This window comes from Tachysurus fulvidraco, chromosome 18 (assembly GCF_022655615.1).
Source record: "Tachysurus fulvidraco isolate hzauxx_2018 chromosome 18, HZAU_PFXX_2.0, whole genome shotgun sequence".
Taxonomy (NCBI): Eukaryota; Metazoa; Chordata; class Actinopteri; order Siluriformes; family Bagridae; genus Tachysurus; species Tachysurus fulvidraco.
In genome coordinates, this window is record NC_062535.1 from 1,492,004 (window position 1) to 1,509,344 (window position 17,341).

Sequence of the window (17,341 nt, forward strand, 5' to 3'; positions counted from 1 at the left end):
GTTCATCCATTGAGGAGCAAGATAATGTAGAAGGCTTGTTGGAGTTTGATTCCCCTTTGTTATCGACTAGATTGTCTAATTCTGAAACTTTAACCAATTTGTCAAGTTTCTTGGTACATCTTTACAATGATCAGAAGGAGAATATAGTTAAGCTCCTTAGCAAGTTATGTTCAAATTTGGGGGATATTCCTACACTTACCAACGTCTTACAGCATGACATCAACATAGGGGATGCCCAGCGGATTAAGCAACAACTTTATGAAAAGAGAAACAATGAAGAAAGAAACTCAGTATTTGTTGGAGAAGGGCTTAGCCACTCCTAGCAATTTTTCATGGAGTTTGCCATGTCTTTTAGTACAGAAGTCAGATGGTACAGCACGCTTTTGTACAGACTACCGATGTGTCAATGCTGTAACTGTACCTGATTGTTTCCCAATGCTAAGGTTCGATGACTGTGTCGACAGTGTTGGTTCTTCCAAGTTTGTGAGTAAGCTGGATTTGCTCAAAGGATATTGGCAAGTTCCATAGCATCTGAAATTTCAGGTTTTGTAACACCAGATTGTTTTCTTCAATACAAGGTTATGGCGTTTGGCCTGCGAAATGCCGCAGCCACATTTCAGAGGATAATTTGGTTCTTGCCGATGTTCCAAATTGTAATGCTTACCTTGACGATATACTGATTTATTCACAAAACTGGTTTGAACATGTATCCCTTCTAGAAACTGTGTTCAAGCGTTTGCAAGGAGCTTCATTGACTTTGAATTTCTCTAAGTGTGAAATTGGTAAGGCTATGGTGACTTACCTAGGTAAGCAGGTGGGGTATGGTCAGGTTCACCCGGTGATGGCTAAGATTTCATCTACAAATGACTTTCCAGTACCTAAGACCCGACGTGAGCTGCGACGATTTTTGGGCATGGCTGGTTACTATCGGTGCTTTTGTCGAAATTTCTCCTCTGTTGCTGCACCGTTAACTACTTTAATTATTTCTTCAGAACCACGTTAGGTGACGACATGTGAAAATTAAAAATTTGCATGACATGGACATGTGACATATCAAAACACTCAGCACAATGAGGGAAACTGCCCCACGGGTATTCTGGTCACGTCACGTGACGGCACTGCTCCAGACGTCACCTAAAACCGCCCCGATATCATGATATTTCGCGCAATATTGGTGCGGCTTTAGGTGACGTCTCTCAGCTCCCGGTTAAGCTCTCGTCCATGGAAAGTCGCACAAACCCGAGAGAAATACACCACAGTAAATGGGAATAATTTAATGTTCCTTGGGCACATTAGAAGTAGAATCCCATAATGACTGCAGTATTGACATGAAATGTCCAAACCCTCAGTAGGCACTTGTCGCCAAAAGTATTGGCACCCCATCGGGTATTCTGGTGAAATCACGTGACGTCACGTGTAGCCCCGCCCCCCAAGAAAATCAAAAATTAGCACAACATGGACATCCCATATATCAAAACACTCAGCCCAATGAGGGGAAGTGCTTTACGTGTATATTGGTCATGTGATGTCACGTGAAAATAAAAAATTTGCACAACATGGACATGTGACATATCAAAACACTCAGCACAATGAGGGGAACTGCATCACAGGTATTCGGATCACGTCACATGCTCATGTCCGCTCACCTCCAAAAGTATTGGCACCCTAGCGGTCCAGTAGCTTTCACAATCTTTCTGTCAACTTGCCTCCAAAAGTAACACTGTCCCTTATGTCCACTCGCCTCCAAAAATCACCGGCCTTTGCGAATACTTGCACCGTCAAAGCCAACATCAAAGTTTGTCATGACAAACTTTACAAATATAGTTATTATTGTTGTTTTTTTTTAAATGGCCACAAAAAGTGGTTAGACAATGTAAATTGTAAAAAGCACTATACAAAAAAACTTGAATTGAATTGAATTAAGAAGCAGGATGTACTAGAAGATTTCATTTTTCTCAAACACGGAATGTATGACTAATGTTAAAAATAACAGTGAGCTGTGGCATAAGCAGATGAGAGACTTCAATTTAATGAATTAAATATGCTCTTAATAAGTCTACACTAGTAATCACAGGCACAAATTACAGTAGTTAATCTTGATTAATATATGAGCTACATAAAGATTTCATGATAATAAAGACCTACATCTCAATTCTGTTTCAAATGGACTTTTTAGCAAATACTCAGATGTTTTCAATGTAATCGTTAACAGATCCTACAATTGCCTTTAATGCAGACAGAATAAGCACATCTTTTTTGTTATCCATTTCAGTCTCCTTATAATAGTTGCTCACTGGGAAGATGCATTTCAGTGGTGGACCAATTGTGTGGCTGCATTCCTGCATCTAGACATATAGAAAATACAAACAGGATCAAATTTCTATCGATTACAAGAAAAATTAAACACATGTAGGATAATATGTGTAAGAAGAAAAAACCTTTTCTTCGATTTTCCTGCTTTTGTAAACCTCAGCTAGATCCTTTGTAACCAGTGGGCAGACATCAACATCAATTTTTGTCATCAGAACAACATGAGGGATGCCTGGGGTTCACAGATAAGTTAAAGAAAGCTGTCAGGGTGCACAGAGGATACAGAGACACTTGTCAGAGAAGAGGTGAGATTAATCCTGACACACAAAGGAGATCAGTGATAAGTAGCAGGATGTGGGCGGAGACAAGACATTTCATGTAGAAACATGAAAACATGGAACAGAAGTGGGTTAACAAGTGTGCGTTGTGCTGTGGGCTGCTGCGCAACTCAGCTTGCATCGCTTTGTGTAAAGGACAAGTTCGTGGAAAAAAATGTCTTCACTGAACACATCTAATACGGGGTTTAGCCTCGGCCTGGAACAGGGCTTGGGAGTTCGCCAAGTCAGCCTCGGCAGGGGGCGCTAAAGTGTAAATTTCACAAGGAAATACAACATAAGTGATTTTTAATAAAATAAATCAGGAACTAAACTGGAGTTAGAAAGAGTTGGAAAAATTAATCCTGAACCATGATGATCAGTGATAAGAAAAATGTTAGTATGAACCAAAAATATGAACCAAAACACAATTTGTTAACATAAAAAAGCAATAAAAATATGGAACCGAAGCGGAATCGAGCGACGTAATGATGTGTGCTGCTCAGCTCGGCTCAGAGCACTCAGTGTGAAGTAGAGATTCAGACCTAAGCAATGTTTTATTTTTATTTAAATGTGTGAAAAGCGCTAACATTCAACAACACATTCATGCCAGAAACCTTCAGACAGTCAAATTAGCTAAAATCCCAAAATACCTCATAAAGGTGGCGGCATCAAAAGACAGCAGGACAGTAATACTGAGTGGGAAATTAAATATATTCTTAATGAATGCATTCATGAAGGTTTAAATAATTGTTGTTCTTTTTTTTCGGTTGGCCCCTAGTTTTCTGAAATGTAAAAAAAAATTGCAGCAACTACAGTCCTTTTTATATAAACTTGAAAGCTTTTACATTTTATGAGAAAAGAAACGAACAAACAAACAAATATTCTTCTAGAAAAAATACACACTAACTATTAAATACAAATCAATCCAGAAAAAACAAGGAATATCATAATATATCGAAGATAAGATTCTTACATATTATAATACATCATTTAGTGACTCACCCAATCCGAGGGCAGATTTTCTGACAGCTTTCATCTTCTGAATCATCTCATTCATCATTAAGGAGATGCTGTTTGCATCCACTACACTCACCAAGCAATGAACTTTGTCATTCACACTGGGTTCATGTACGTAGTCTGGATCAACAGTAGTCAGTGGAGAAACAGGATTAAACTGAGGACAAAGAAAAGAACACTAAAAAGATATGAAGTAGTTTAAAATACTGCATCATCTGATCATGTGGCATCTGTAGTTGTAGATAATTTACTGAATATATTATGAGTAAAAAACATATCATCTTGAATTAATCTTTTTTTTAGATTTTTTAAAAATTTCTTACTTTATAACCTTCTTTGACACGGCCATGCAGCACATTAATGAGATCATCAGGATGAATTCCATCTTCCGCATGATCTTCCAGACCCATAACATCACTGAAGACAAACGGCAAGGTGACGGAATCTTTGTCAATGATTTTGTAAGTTTTGTACTGTGGGAAGAAAAGAAAAGAAAAGTTCAATAAAAGACTGACAAAATCATTCCAGACCAGGATGTAGAATCTCATCTGATTAGAGCCAGTGTTAGTGCAGGTTTTCATTACAAACAAGCAGAAGCCACACCTGAGACTCTGAAAGCCAAGATCATTAATCAGATGGAACTGAGCAAGACAAATACATGTGCAGACACACATCTTAAAGAGAAGCACATAGGAACACAGACAATAGACAAAGCCCTGCCCGAACGCCCTCTGGTGTTCATACAGGGAACTGTTCAGAGGTCGATGACAACCACATCATGACAGTGTGGTTAAGAATGTGATCAGAGTGAAAGTGTGAATTATGTACAGTAGAGCACTTATGAATAATAAATAAATAAATAAATAAATAAATAAATAAATAAATAAATAAATAAATAACTTCTTGACTTTTCAGACCCCCTTTACAATGCATAAAATTTAGAGCTATAAAATTTAGAGCTATAAAATTTAAAAGATGACTCCAGTATTTAAGATTTGAACGACTGATTAATTTTCTTATTCTGTTCATTCTGAATGTAATGAGAATAAAAAACAACTCTTACTGTTCTTGTGCAGCTTTTTCCAGCAGACGTCTCCTCAGCTGCCCCGAATACAATTCTTTCCTTGTATACGCTCCTCACTGAGTTTATAAAGCAGGACTTCCCAGCTCCAACTGGTCCATGAAGCAGTATTCTGAACTGCTTGATGTCTTGGCGGTTTTCCATAAATGTAAGAAGAAGTTCACTTAACTCAGATTTCAGATTGTTTGTGCTGTTTGAGATAAACACATTAAGAGTTTCAAAATCATTTGTAGGGTACATATGATCGATTTAAAGAAAAGACAGTTAAATATTTGAACATTATACTGTACTGTATAGACACTAAGAAAACTGTTTGCCATGACCTGCAGAGTTTTGGTGCTGCCTCATTCTTTTTACTAGTGGATTTAATGTTGCTTCATTAGCTGAATTCTCCTTGACGTTTAAATTACACACAGAGCACTGCTACTGAAATAATGACGTGACTTCTAACCAAACTAATTTAGTTTCACCACAACAAGGATGATGTATATAATCAAACTCTTTATTTAATTTATATATATATGTTCGAGAATTATGCAGATTTTTTATATTATTTAATTTTTTTGTAGATACATGGAATATAAAGGCCTGAATTCCGTAAAACAAAACATTACTAAATTGATCACTCACTTCCAGTCGATGTTTCTCCAAGGTTGCTTGAAGTCTGTAAACAAAAAGATAATAGAGAACTTTGAGTAAAAACAGAATTTTTTTTTTTTTAATTGATTTCTTTCTTCTATTTTTGTTTCAACAAAGTGATCTTACCTTCTGGTTCTGATTCAGGTTTTGATTTCTTTCCAAACATTTTGGGCAGATTTCCTCCTCTGAAGCTGATTTTAATTTTAAAGACAAAAAAAAATGTCTAATTTTCTTAATATCGAATAAAACATGTTTCAATATATAAAAAGTATTTCAGTATCAGATTGCATGAATTCATAATGTGTAGTTATTTTTCTCCTCGATAGAGCAGAAAGAAAACGACACTTACCAGCTATGAGCTCAGTAGGGCTCTGTGCTTTTGTTTTTACTTTTCAGCCCAGGTCCTACCTACTCTTTCCGTTACTCAGGCTCACACATGCATGCACACACACACACACACACACACACACACACACACACACACACACACACACACACACACACACACATACACACACATGTAGTTCCCCCTACACACCACACACAAGTCAAGAAGCGTTTATTGTCATTTCAGCCACACTGAAATCACTGACGCTTCACTGACGCAGTAGTGAAATGAAACAACGTTGCTCCAGGACTCTGGAGCTACAGAAAACAACACAGAGCTAAAAAGTAAGTTGTTCTACAGCATTTAGTAGACTCTCTTATCCAGAGTGACTTACAATTTATACAACAAAGCAATTGAGGGTTAAGGGCCTTGCTCAGAGGCCCAGCAGTGGCAGCTTAGTGGACCTGGGATTTGATCTTCCAGTCAGTTGTCCAACACCTTAACCACTAGGCTACCACATCCCTCAGGTCCTCGAGTTAGGGTTCCATAGATGGGTCTGTTCCCTGTTGCAAGTTTGTGTGTTTTTCACATATGTGTCATTACTGCATTTTGAGACCATAAATGCTGATACTTATTCGTTTAGGATTAATAACTTTGCCTAAAGAATACCATCACTGGTTATTTTAACATAGAATCTAATTCTCAAGCTAACAGTTGTTGTAAGAATAGGTGAGAATGGAGTTGTAGGATTTATGAATCCCTCTCGACCCAAATACACTTTAGGAGACATTCCTGTCCAAAAGCAAAGAAAACAAGTAGGAATGAGAAAGGTAAAAAGAAAGAGGTGTAGAGAAACTAAACGGGAAAGGAAAGAGGAATAAAAGCAACTGATGTTTGCTAATAAACTTCTGAAAGTAGAAAACTTGGTTACAGAAATGAAACAATTGACTATGAATTTAATACATTTACAATTGTCATAAATGCTACTGCAAGACTGCAGAGGATCAGACGCTCTACCTAAACAGCTGGAAGAAGATTTCAACTGACAAAGAAGATTTATGCGATAAAAAAGAGTCAGAAGTATTTATCAGAAGTTCAATAGAGCTCTGATCGCTTTTATTTACATTTATATGTATCCTTTTTCAATATAAAATAAATATATATTTAAATGTTGAATGTGGCTAGAAGAAAATAGAACATGCTGTTCCATATAACCACAGGATGTTGTAAGCCTGGCAGATGTATATTTCTGATGTGCACTTTCCACTGCAGAAGCACACTGCAGAGGTACATCTTAAAAAAGGTCAACCACAAAATGACATGTAACCAAATTCTTTGCTAATAGACACTGGGACCTATCTCTCACCTGTAAGAGCCTGTTCACTGTCCTGGACAGTGCCAGGCAAATACAAGGAAAGCCCAGGGCAGATGCGCCGCAAGTACCAAGCCCTAAAAAGAGTATATAAAGCTTGCTGTATTGGATAATGGGTGTGCATTCTACTAAAGGCAAACTAATGCTTAGTTACTGTACTACATTTGTATTGCTTAAGGATTGTGCATCAGAGGACAAATGCAGGCTAAGTAAATTACTTTTACTTAATGCTAGAATTGCTTGATTATTTGAATGAGATTTTATTTGGAATTTTATTTTATTTACTTTACATATATTGCATACACTTATTTGTATTACATTGCTTTAAATAAAAACAAGGCCTCCCATTGTGAGGAACCTGAAAAGACAAAATGGTTAGTGGGACTGTCGAGGATTTGTCCAGGCAGGCCAGGAACATTTGTCACTAGGGGACACACAGGACAGTACAATTACTTCACAGTGTATCCTGAAATTTAACAAGACTGAAAGCTGTATGAGAATGAACAACATGAGAATTTGCCTTCAGTTGAAAATTTAGTCTTCAGTGTCAGTGTAAAGCTGTTCCACTGTCACATCAGTCATGGGCAGCTCTCCACCAAGCTAGTGGGCACCCGCTAATGAATTTTTATCTCTTACTCAGTAGTCATGTCCAGAATCACTAACAAGGTCTCTAGTCCTTTACATAGATTTCTTTATGGGTGATCCAGGAACTTTTAGAACTGTTACAAGAACTGGCTGGTTCCATGCTCAGGTGTTTATCAAGAATTTCTAGAAAACAAAAGATGGCTAACTAAACACTAAACCACTGCAACTGTTGTCTTTGACGAAGCCACTACTAAGTTTTTTTGTTTATTTTTTATTTTGGGGATAAAAGTTTTACATAAGTGGGGCACGGTGGCTTAGTGGTTAGCACGTTTGCCTCACACCTCCAGGGTTGGGGTTCGATTCCCGCTTCCACCTTGTGTGTGTAGAGTTTGCATGTTCTCCCCGTGCCTTGGGGGTTTCCACCGGGTACTCCGGTTTCCTACCCCGGTCCAAAGACATGCATGGTTGGTTAATTGGCAAAATTATTCGTAGTGAATGAGAGTGTGTGTGTGCCCTGTGATGTGCTGGCACTCCATCTAGGGTGTATCCTGCCTTGATGCCCAAAGATGCCTGAGATAGGCACAGTCCCCTGTGACTAGAGGTAGTTCGATTTACAGTGGTAGAAAATGAATGAATGAATGAAAAGTTTTCCATAATGTGCGCAATTAAAAACTCAATTTGCCTAAATTTGATAAAGTTTCTTTGAACCCTGACTAAAAATGTTGTTATAATTGATATGTGTAGTTAATGTCACCTTTAGTGTACATAAGATTGGTAGTCAAAAATGTAAACCACAATTTTGTACATGCATACAATATCAGGTATAAACCAGACCAAACCCTCAGTTTCTCTCTAGACCATACAAAACCACCCTGCTGTGGATTTTTTTAAATATAACAACACACCTTATCATGATGGATTTAAATACATCTAGTTTATACCTACCTAGCCAGAGTAAATAGCTCTTAACCTTAAAAAATGCATATGCACCAAATAACAGTTAATAATGTTCAGTTCTCTTGGAGACGTTCAAGAGTTCATCATATTCCTAATGAACATCAAATCAAGGTACCATGTATCATAACTAATAACTATAATAATGATTTATTGCAAAAGTAACATTTGCTAAATTTAAATATATCAGATGTGTGCCAGACAACTGATCAGTGTGGTGGAAGTTTTGATCTACATATAAAAAACACAGTCAGAAACAGAGTTGGTGGTAAAAGCAAAGAAGTAAAAATTATATTTATTTTGCTGCAGCATAAGGTGTCTTCCAGCAGTGCAGAATTCTACACAGTGAAGAGGCAAAGTTTAGTGATTTAGCTCTCCCTTTTATACCCTAGGTGTGTGCTTGTGTAGTCTGGTATGTGTGTGTTAGTATGTGTGTGTTAGTATGAGTGTGTGCATTTGTGTTTACTGTATGTTCCTCTCAGTCACCCCAGTAAGGTCAGATCTTATCAAGCATGTGCACCCATACTCCCTTTAGTTCCCATGGCTTCTAACACATAGAATGTTTAAGGCAGGGGTATTTTATAGCTGGACCATTTGTTGTAGGACTGCTTATGGTAGGGACAGTTCCTGTTCTCTCTCTCCCTAGCCTGACACACAGAATTTACCATTAAAGCACATGTAAAATTTCCACTACATCAGTCCACTGGTATGATGTGGCAACTGTAATAACTGGGGTGAAGGGTGGTGTGCAGACTAATTTTGAACAACAGTGAGGACGGCTGCCAATGCACATGATGTTGCAAATCACACATTGGTGGATTTGGGCTGTAATTAAATCTTAATTCACAGAAGCCTGATTCAATATAATTTATTGGATAAATCACAAGAGTGAACAGAGTTCTTGTAAATATCTTGTACTCATGTAGAATTAAGTGGAATACTGAAAGGCCGTTGACAATATACCCTTTAGAACATCAGTACAATGTAACCATTTTTATTCACACAGGCCACTCAGATTCATGTTCAGTCCCAGGCCAGTTTGTGAATTGACTGCTGGAGCTCACTTCAGGTCTCCATCTGATCAACATTTGATCTCTGCAAATGATCCAAAATGCAGCTTCATAAATTATTGTCGGTCTTCAACAGTTCTCCCATACAATCCAATTAGGCTCCTACCACCAGCTTCCTGTAGCTTCCCACATCAGGTATAAACCATTGGTGATTGCCTACAAAGTCAAAACTCCAGTGACTGCAGTCACTCCAGACAAGGGGATTGCCCAAATGCCATAAAATATAAATACATATGGATCTTGCTGAGTAGGAGGAGCTTTGGCCCTTTGTATGTTCTTGTGGGTTTGCTTTAGTAATTTCCCTCTGAACTAAAGTGACACTCAAACATACCTGTTTATTGAACCAGTTATTAACTCAGTAGACACATCAGACCTGACGACCATCCTCAGGAACCTGGCCCAGACCACCGCGGCCCACGATAAGCAGATAACTCTTCCGCCGACTTAGGGCTTTCTCCAGTTCAGTCACCTCTGCACCCCTGACTCTCAAGCCACTTTCAGCCCCATTCAAACCCCTTTCGACTTCAGCCAGGGAGCCACACCTGCCTCAACCTGAGCGTTTCTCTGGAGAACCAGAAATGTGCCGGCCATTCCTTATTCAGTGACCAGTCATATTCGAGTTGCAGCCCTCAGTTTTCCCATCAGATCGCTCCAAGGTGGCTTGTGTTATCTCACTGCTGACCGGCAAGGCCAGATGGTGGGCAACCACTGACTGTGAACGCCAGTCAACTCTCTGCCTTTCCTATGAAGCATCACTCTGTACCTAAATATGCAGTGGACTTTTGGACGGCTGCGGCATATAGTGGATTTGGTGCCATTACTTTATATGATGCCTTCTACAAGGGTTTGGTAGCTGAGGTCAAGGATGAGCTTGCTGCTCGTGAACTACCTCCTGGACTGGACTATCTGATCACACTGGCTACTCGCGTTGATTGATGTATTTGAGAACGCAGCTCCGAATGTGTTTCCCACCGCTCATGGTACCCTAGCACCCATCCTTCCATTCCCCACCAAGTTCTACATTACAAGGGACAGTTTCTGAAGTTTTTGGTCTCGTTCAGGCCATGAAAATTGGCCAGAGACACCTTTCACACACAGAAAAGGAGAGATGGCATTCCCAGAGACTTTGCATTTAATGCGGGAAGGCTGGTCACATGGCTGCTTCATGTCAAGCAAAAGGCAGGGTTTGCTGTTGAAGGAAGGGCTAGTGGCGAGCCCACAATCTCCAGTGCCCTCCAAACCACTTCTCAAGATTTGCATCTCTGTTAACCATCAAGACCATTGCCTGGCAGACTTAATTGACTCTGGAGTGGATTCAGAGTTTCTGGATGAGGAATTGGCCAACCAGCTGGGCAAAGGCTCAGTCTGAATGCCCAGCTGGTTGGCCAATTCCTGTACACTTGATGGTCGTCGAACATCACCACGAGTCGATAACATTCCTGGTAATTCCATTGCCACAAGCATACATTATACTGGTATTTCCCTGGCTTCAGAAATACAATCCCCACCTGGACTGGACCAGCAGCTGCATCTTGGACTTGGGAACCCACTGCCACATTCACTGCCTCGACTCAGAACCCCAGACTCAGCATCCAGTCACTGAGGAACCTCCACCAGACCTCAGTTCTATGCCTCTGGGCAACCATGACCTGGGAGTTGTCTTCAGCAAGACCAGAGCCGCAGCCCTTCCTCCTCACTGGCCCTACGACTTTGCCCTTGACCTCCTGCCTGGAACTACTCCCCCTTGTGGCCATCTTTACCACCTGACTGGACCCAAGAGAGAGACCCTGGCACAGTACATCTAGGATTCTCTCAAGGCTGGCATCATTTGTCACTTTTCATCTCCAGTGGGGGCAGGGTTTTCTTTGTGGGAAAAAGGATGCGTCGCACCGCCATTGTATTGATTACCGAGGACTTAATGCCATTACCATTAAGAACTGGTACCCCCTGCCTCTCTTGACCTCTGCCTTTGAACTCCTCCAAGGAGCTACCATTTTCTCCAAATTGTACGTGAAAGCTAATAAATGTAAATTTCACACCACTAGTACCACCTTTTTGGGCTTCATTCTCTCGCCCGGTAGCATACAGATGGACTCCAATCGGGTTAAGGCAGTTAGGGACTGGCCACCCCCGGATAACAGAAAGCAGCTCTAGCGCTTCCTGGGATTTGCAAATTTCTATTGCAAGTTTATCAGGGGCTTCAGCACTGTGGCTGAACCCCTACACCGGCTAACCTCCACACTCCAAGCCTTCAGCTAGAATCCTGTAGCTGAGCAAGCTTTCAGAAGGGCCTCTTCACGACAGCTCCCATCCTGGCTCTCCCCGACCCAGACCAGCAGTTTATTGTGGAGGTGGATGCATCTGATGTTGGCTTGGGGGCCTAAGATAAAGAATGAAGTCCGGGAGTTTGTGGCGGCATGTCCTGTCTGTGCTCAGAATAAGACACCCCGGGGACCCACAGCCAGACAGAGTTTTTCCAGCTCCTGGGGGGTCACCATCAGCCTGTCTTCTGGGTTCCATCCTCAGTCTAGCGGACAAACTGAGTGGTTAAACCAGGAGCTAGAAAAAGGACTTCACTTCCTGTGTTCCAAAAAACCTACATTCTGGTCCTTTAACCTATTGTGGGTGGAATACGCCCACAACTCCCTGCTGTCAGCAGCCATTGGTCTCTCCCCCTTCCAGGCTGCATATGGATACCAGCCTCCACTGTTCTCCAATCAGGAAAAAGAGGCCTCGGTTCCCTCTGCCCTTGTTGAGTCTTTTCCCATCTCCAAGGTGCTGAATCCAGTGGCGGTCTGACTTAAGCTCCCCAGAGTCCTACATCCTACGTATTCATTCATAGCTTCCATGTCTCCAGACTCAAGCCGTTTCAAGCCTGCTCCCTGGTTCCCTCCACCTGACCCCCTCCACCGGCCCGGTTCATTGATGGGGACCCTGCTTACACTGCTCGCCGGCTCCTGCATTCCAGACGTTGCGGTAGGGGATTAGAGTGAAAAACTTGTTTCTGTTGTTCTTGTTCTGCCCTGCCTGGTTTGACTCAGTTTGTTTCTGGTGTCTGTGTTATTGCCTGCCCTGTATTACCCTGTCTGCCTGTGTACCAGATTGTTGGACTGTTTTTGCCTGCCCTGTATTCTTTGCCTACTTTTGTACTGGATTACAGACTGGTCTTTATGCTGAGTGTTTGCCTGCCTTGCCTGATTACTTTGTCAATAGTGATGGCCAGTTCATGAACAAATCGCTCTTTTGAATCAGTACTTTTTAGTGAACTGGATGAACCGGTTCACCAAATCGGACTGATTCGTTCTAAACCGTTCGTGTCTTGAGTCAGCGCTGATCCACAAGTTACTAAAGTTACTCACTTTTGGTCATGCCTGACAGTCGGTCCGACTCTAAATAAACTAATATCCCGGAGTATATGTAACTCCTGTACACTGAACCGAGACATGTTGTGCTGAGAGAACTGTGAGCGTGAGCTGTTGATACTGCACATGTGTGAATTACTGAACCGATACAGCGAATCATCAGTACACTGAACTGAGAACTGCTTGTTTCGGACGTGTCCGAGAACTGATGAACTGTTGATACTGCGCATGCTTGAATAACTGAACCGATACAGCGAATCATCAGTACACTGAACTGAGAACTGTTTCTTTCGGACGCTTCCGAGAACCGATGAACTGGTACAGCGAATCATCAGTACACTGAACAAACTGTTTCGGATGCGTCCGACATACTGTTGATGCTGCGCATGCGTAAACCTTAAGAGCAAATTATACTGTACATATTGGGATATGCATAGTAACTAGTCATAGGCTATTAAACATTTTTATTAAAAAAAAAACCAAAACAATATATGTCACTCAATATGTGTCACTTAATTTTATTATTGACTGCTGTGCAGGTTAGTGTGTATTTTTATATGCCGCTTTTTGTAAGTTGATGAAGATTAGTTTATTAACTTTATATCTTTAAGACACGTAAAACATCAGCATTTGCACATTAGTGCCTGTACTTGGTTTTTTAGTTGCAAAACTTAAATGTAAGAAACGCATTCAACTAAAGTTATGATTACAAAGAACATTTAGAATGTGTCAAATTGATTGTATTAATATCTGCCAGCAGCGGGATGATGGAATTTGCGTCATTGTGTCATTGTGAATGACGTCATTATGTCAGGACGTAAAAGAACTGGTGAACTGGATTTTTGAACTGGTCCGAAAGAACCGGTTCGTGGAAAAGAACCGAACTTCCCATCAATATTTGTTAAGCTCATTAAAGACTTTTTATTATTTACATCGGCATCCTGTATTCAAGTCACTGGCATCTTCAAACGATGGGTGAAGACCTACATTTTCCTGAAACACTTCAACTAGCACTGTTTCCCTATTTTGCTGTATGTGTATATTTAAAGAAAAAACCTGAAAAGTTTTAGGTTGATAGTATTCTGAGTCTGTATCCTAGTGAACAAGTGATAATGTTTTTATCATTAGAGATTTAAAAGCACTTTTGCACACTGCTCTTGATAAGGATGTCTGCCAAATGTCTTAAATGTAATTTTTTTGATTTAGACCCCGAATCAATTGAATCTTGCTGAGAAATACTAATTTAAAATAATTCGAATTAAAAAAAAAAAAATGAGATGGTGACTAATTTTTAATTAAAGAACCAAGAACAAAGGAATACATTTTTTTATATTCACAAAATTAGATCAGAGTTAAACAAGACATCCCTGTATTTTTAGGCTTTTCAGTTATAGTCTCAGAAACTATATATTACTAGATATTACTTTCTATATATTGCTTTTAAACTCCCTAAATATATTTCCAAAATGAACTGAAGAACAGTAGAGCCTGCATAAAATCTGCATAATCTGAAACTGAAACCAAAGCTCTGATAGTATTCTTTTAATACAGATATAATACAGGTACTACAGTTATAGAAACATATAAACTACTGTTAGTACTCAGAACATAATTCAGTGTAGAGTGAATCTAAATGTTTTGTTTCAATATCAGCAGCCTTTATTGCTATATGTAATATAGAAGTATACTATTTCTTTATTAAATTTTCATATAAGAAAAAAATCTTTTATTTTATTCACTTCTATTTAAGTTCAGTCTATTTGTTTGTGTTTTCTTGCAGTTGCAAAAGAAGATCAATGTCACTGAGACAAAATATCTGCCAAAATATCTGCATCCATCTCAAAGTCAGTTAGGTTCTTTAATGTGTTCACAACAGAAGTACTTTTAAAGTAATCAGTTATGAGCTCCGATCAGATGTTCAATTCAATTCAATTCGAGTTTATTTGTACAGTGCTTTTTATAATTGACATTGTCTCAAAGCAGCTTTACAGAACAAACATAAAACAAAAGGTTATTATAAAGAATAATATAAAGATTAATAGAATACATGTTAACAGATAATAATATATGTTAATATGCACCAGGTTTAAACAGGACCTTTTCCAATAGACATCAAGACAAGAAGAAATGAACAGCTGAAGGAGATGGAGACATCAGGTACCAAACAGGAGTTGCAGGTCTTCACTGTAATTATTATTTATAACATTTCTACTATTTTGTTTGTTTACACTAATGGCACATTAATTGCACAATTGTTTATTTTGGTGATGCTATAATAATGAACAAGAAAACAACCCACAGCTTTAAACCCCATTAATGTTTAGACATGCAATAATTATGGTTCTCAGAAAAATAAACAAAATATTATAGTGAAAATAGTAATAAAATATTGGAAATACAATAAAAAAATTGTTAATCAAAGTCAAATATGACATCACTGATAAAGTCATTATTATTATCATCATAATCATCATTATTATTATTATTATTATTATTATTATTATTATTATTATTATTATTATTATTATTATTATTATTGTTATTATTGTTGTTGTTTTTTAAATGTCCACAAAAAGTGGTTATCAAGCAGGATGTAATAGAAGATATATTTTTTCTCAAACACTGAATGTATGAATAACATTAAAAATAACAGTGAGCTGTAGCATAAGCAGATGAGAGGCTTAAATTTAATAATAGCCAATTAAATATGCCCTTAATTAGTCTACACCAGTAATTACAGGCACAAATTACAATTTTATGACTCTGTGTTCGTAGTTATAGTTGAAGTGGTTAATCAAGAATAATATATGAGCTCCATAAATATTTGATGATAATAAAGACCTAGATCGCTCTAGGCTCTGGGTGGTCAGGTAGTGCTACCAGATGACTGGGAAACTACAGCAGAAGTGATCAGGGAGACAGGGAGAAAGGTGCTGGGTGTGTCATCTGGAAGGAGGAAAGAAGATAAGGAGACTTGGTGGTGGAATTAGGAAGTTCAGGATAGTATCCAGAGGTAGAGATTAGCCAAGTAGAAGTGGGATATGGACAGGACTGGAGAGAATAAACAGGAATACAAGGAGTTACAGTGAAGAGGGAGGTGTCTAAGGCCAAGCAGTAGGCATATGACAAATTGTACACTAGGTTAGACACTAGTGAAGGAGAGAAGGACTTGTATGAGAGGGAAAAAGGAGTAGAAGGGGTGAACTCTGTGGAACAGAACGTAGATAAGATTAGAAAGGATGAAGTCAGGAAGGCTTTGAAGAGGGTGGAAAGGCAGTTGGTACTGATGACATCCCGGTAGAGGTCTGGAAGTGTCTAGGAGAGGCAGCAGTGGAATTTTTAACTAGTTTGTTTAACAGGGTTTTAGAGAGTGAGAGGATACCTGAGGAATGGAGAAGGAGTGTGTTAGTGCCGATCTTTAAGAATAAGGGTGACGTGCAGAGTTGCAGCAACTATAGGAGGATAAAGTTGATGAGCCATACAATGAAGCAGTGGGAAAGACTAGTGGAAGCTAGGTTAAGGAAGGTGGTGGAAATTTGTGAGCAGCAGTATGGCTTTATGCCCAGAAAGAGCACAACAGATGCAATTTTTGCTCTGAGAATTTTGATGGAGAAGTATAGGGATGGTCAGAGGGAATTGCACTGTGTGTTTGTAGACTTGGAGAAAGTGTATGACAGGGTGCCAAGAGAAGAGCTGTGGTACTGTATGAGGAAGTCAGGAGTAGCAGAGAAGTATGTCAGAGTGGTGAAGGACATGTATGAGAGGAGCAGGACAGTGGTGAGGTGTGCTGTAGGTCAGACAGAGGAGTTCAAAGTGGAGGTGGGACTGCATCAGGGATCGGCTCTGAGCCCCTTCCTGTTTGCTATAGTGATGGATCAGTTGTCAGAGGTCAGACAGGAGTCTCCTTGGATGATGATGTTTGCAGAAGACATTGTGATCTGTAGTGAGAGCAGGAGCAGGTGAAAGAAAACCTGGAGAGGTGGAGGTTTGCGCTTGAGCGAAGAGGAATGAAAGTCAGTCGGAGTAAGACTGAGTTCGTGTGTGTGAATGAAAGGGAGGGAAGTGGAACAGTAAAGTTACAGCGTGAAGAGATGAAGAAGGTACAGGAGTTTAAGTACTTGGGGTCAACAGTCCAGAGTAATGGAGAGAGTGGGAAAGTGGTAAAGAAGCGAGTGCAGGCAGGATGGAATGGGTGGAGAAAGGTGTCAGGAGTTCTGTGTGATAGGAAAATATCAGCGAGAATCAAGAGGAAGGTGTACAGGACAGTGGTGAGACCGGCCATGCTGTATGGTTTAGAGACAGTGTC

The 17,341-nt window shown here is 39.7% G+C and overlaps 1 protein-coding gene across 2 annotated transcripts; it reads right to left on the minus strand.

The window, feature by feature from the left end:
- Window positions 1–2,009: 2,009 nt before the first annotated feature.
- On the minus strand, window positions 2,010–5,789 carry LOC113659023 (interferon-induced protein 44-like). 2 transcript variants are annotated; one of them, XM_027171567.2, is made up of 8 exons: window positions 5,714–5,789; window positions 5,491–5,555; window positions 5,356–5,389; window positions 4,708–4,915; window positions 3,968–4,117; window positions 3,630–3,801; window positions 2,439–2,542; window positions 2,010–2,345 (listed from the first exon to the last, which is right to left on the minus strand). In XM_027171567.2, the coding sequence occupies exons 2-8, from the start codon at window positions 5,528–5,530 to the stop codon at window positions 2,184–2,186; spliced, it is 870 nt and encodes a 289-aa protein (XP_027027368.2). In that variant the 5' UTR covers window positions 5,531–5,555; window positions 5,714–5,789; the 3' UTR covers window positions 2,010–2,183. The 2 variants fall into 2 exon arrangements, with proteins under 2 accessions (XP_027027368.2, XP_047658828.1); XM_047802872.1 differs by lacking the exon at window positions 5,714–5,789 and having other exon boundaries at window positions 5,491–5,701.
- Window positions 5,790–17,341: the final 11,552 nt, after the last annotated feature.

Bases quoted from the DNA above. Each gene is read 5' to 3' on its own strand.
- LOC113659023 (XM_027171567.2), bottom strand. From the start codon at position 5,530: ATGTTTGGAAAGAAATCAAAACCTGAATCAGAACCAGAAG. The intron at 5,390-5,490 runs GTAAGATCACTT...TTTTGTTTACAG, and splicing joins ACCTGAATCAGAACCAGAAG to ACTTCAAGCAACCTTGGAGA. The intron at 3,802-3,967 runs GTAAGAAATTTT...CTTTGTCCTCAG, and splicing joins GTGTCAAAGAAGGTTATAAA to TTTAATCCTGTTTCTCCACT.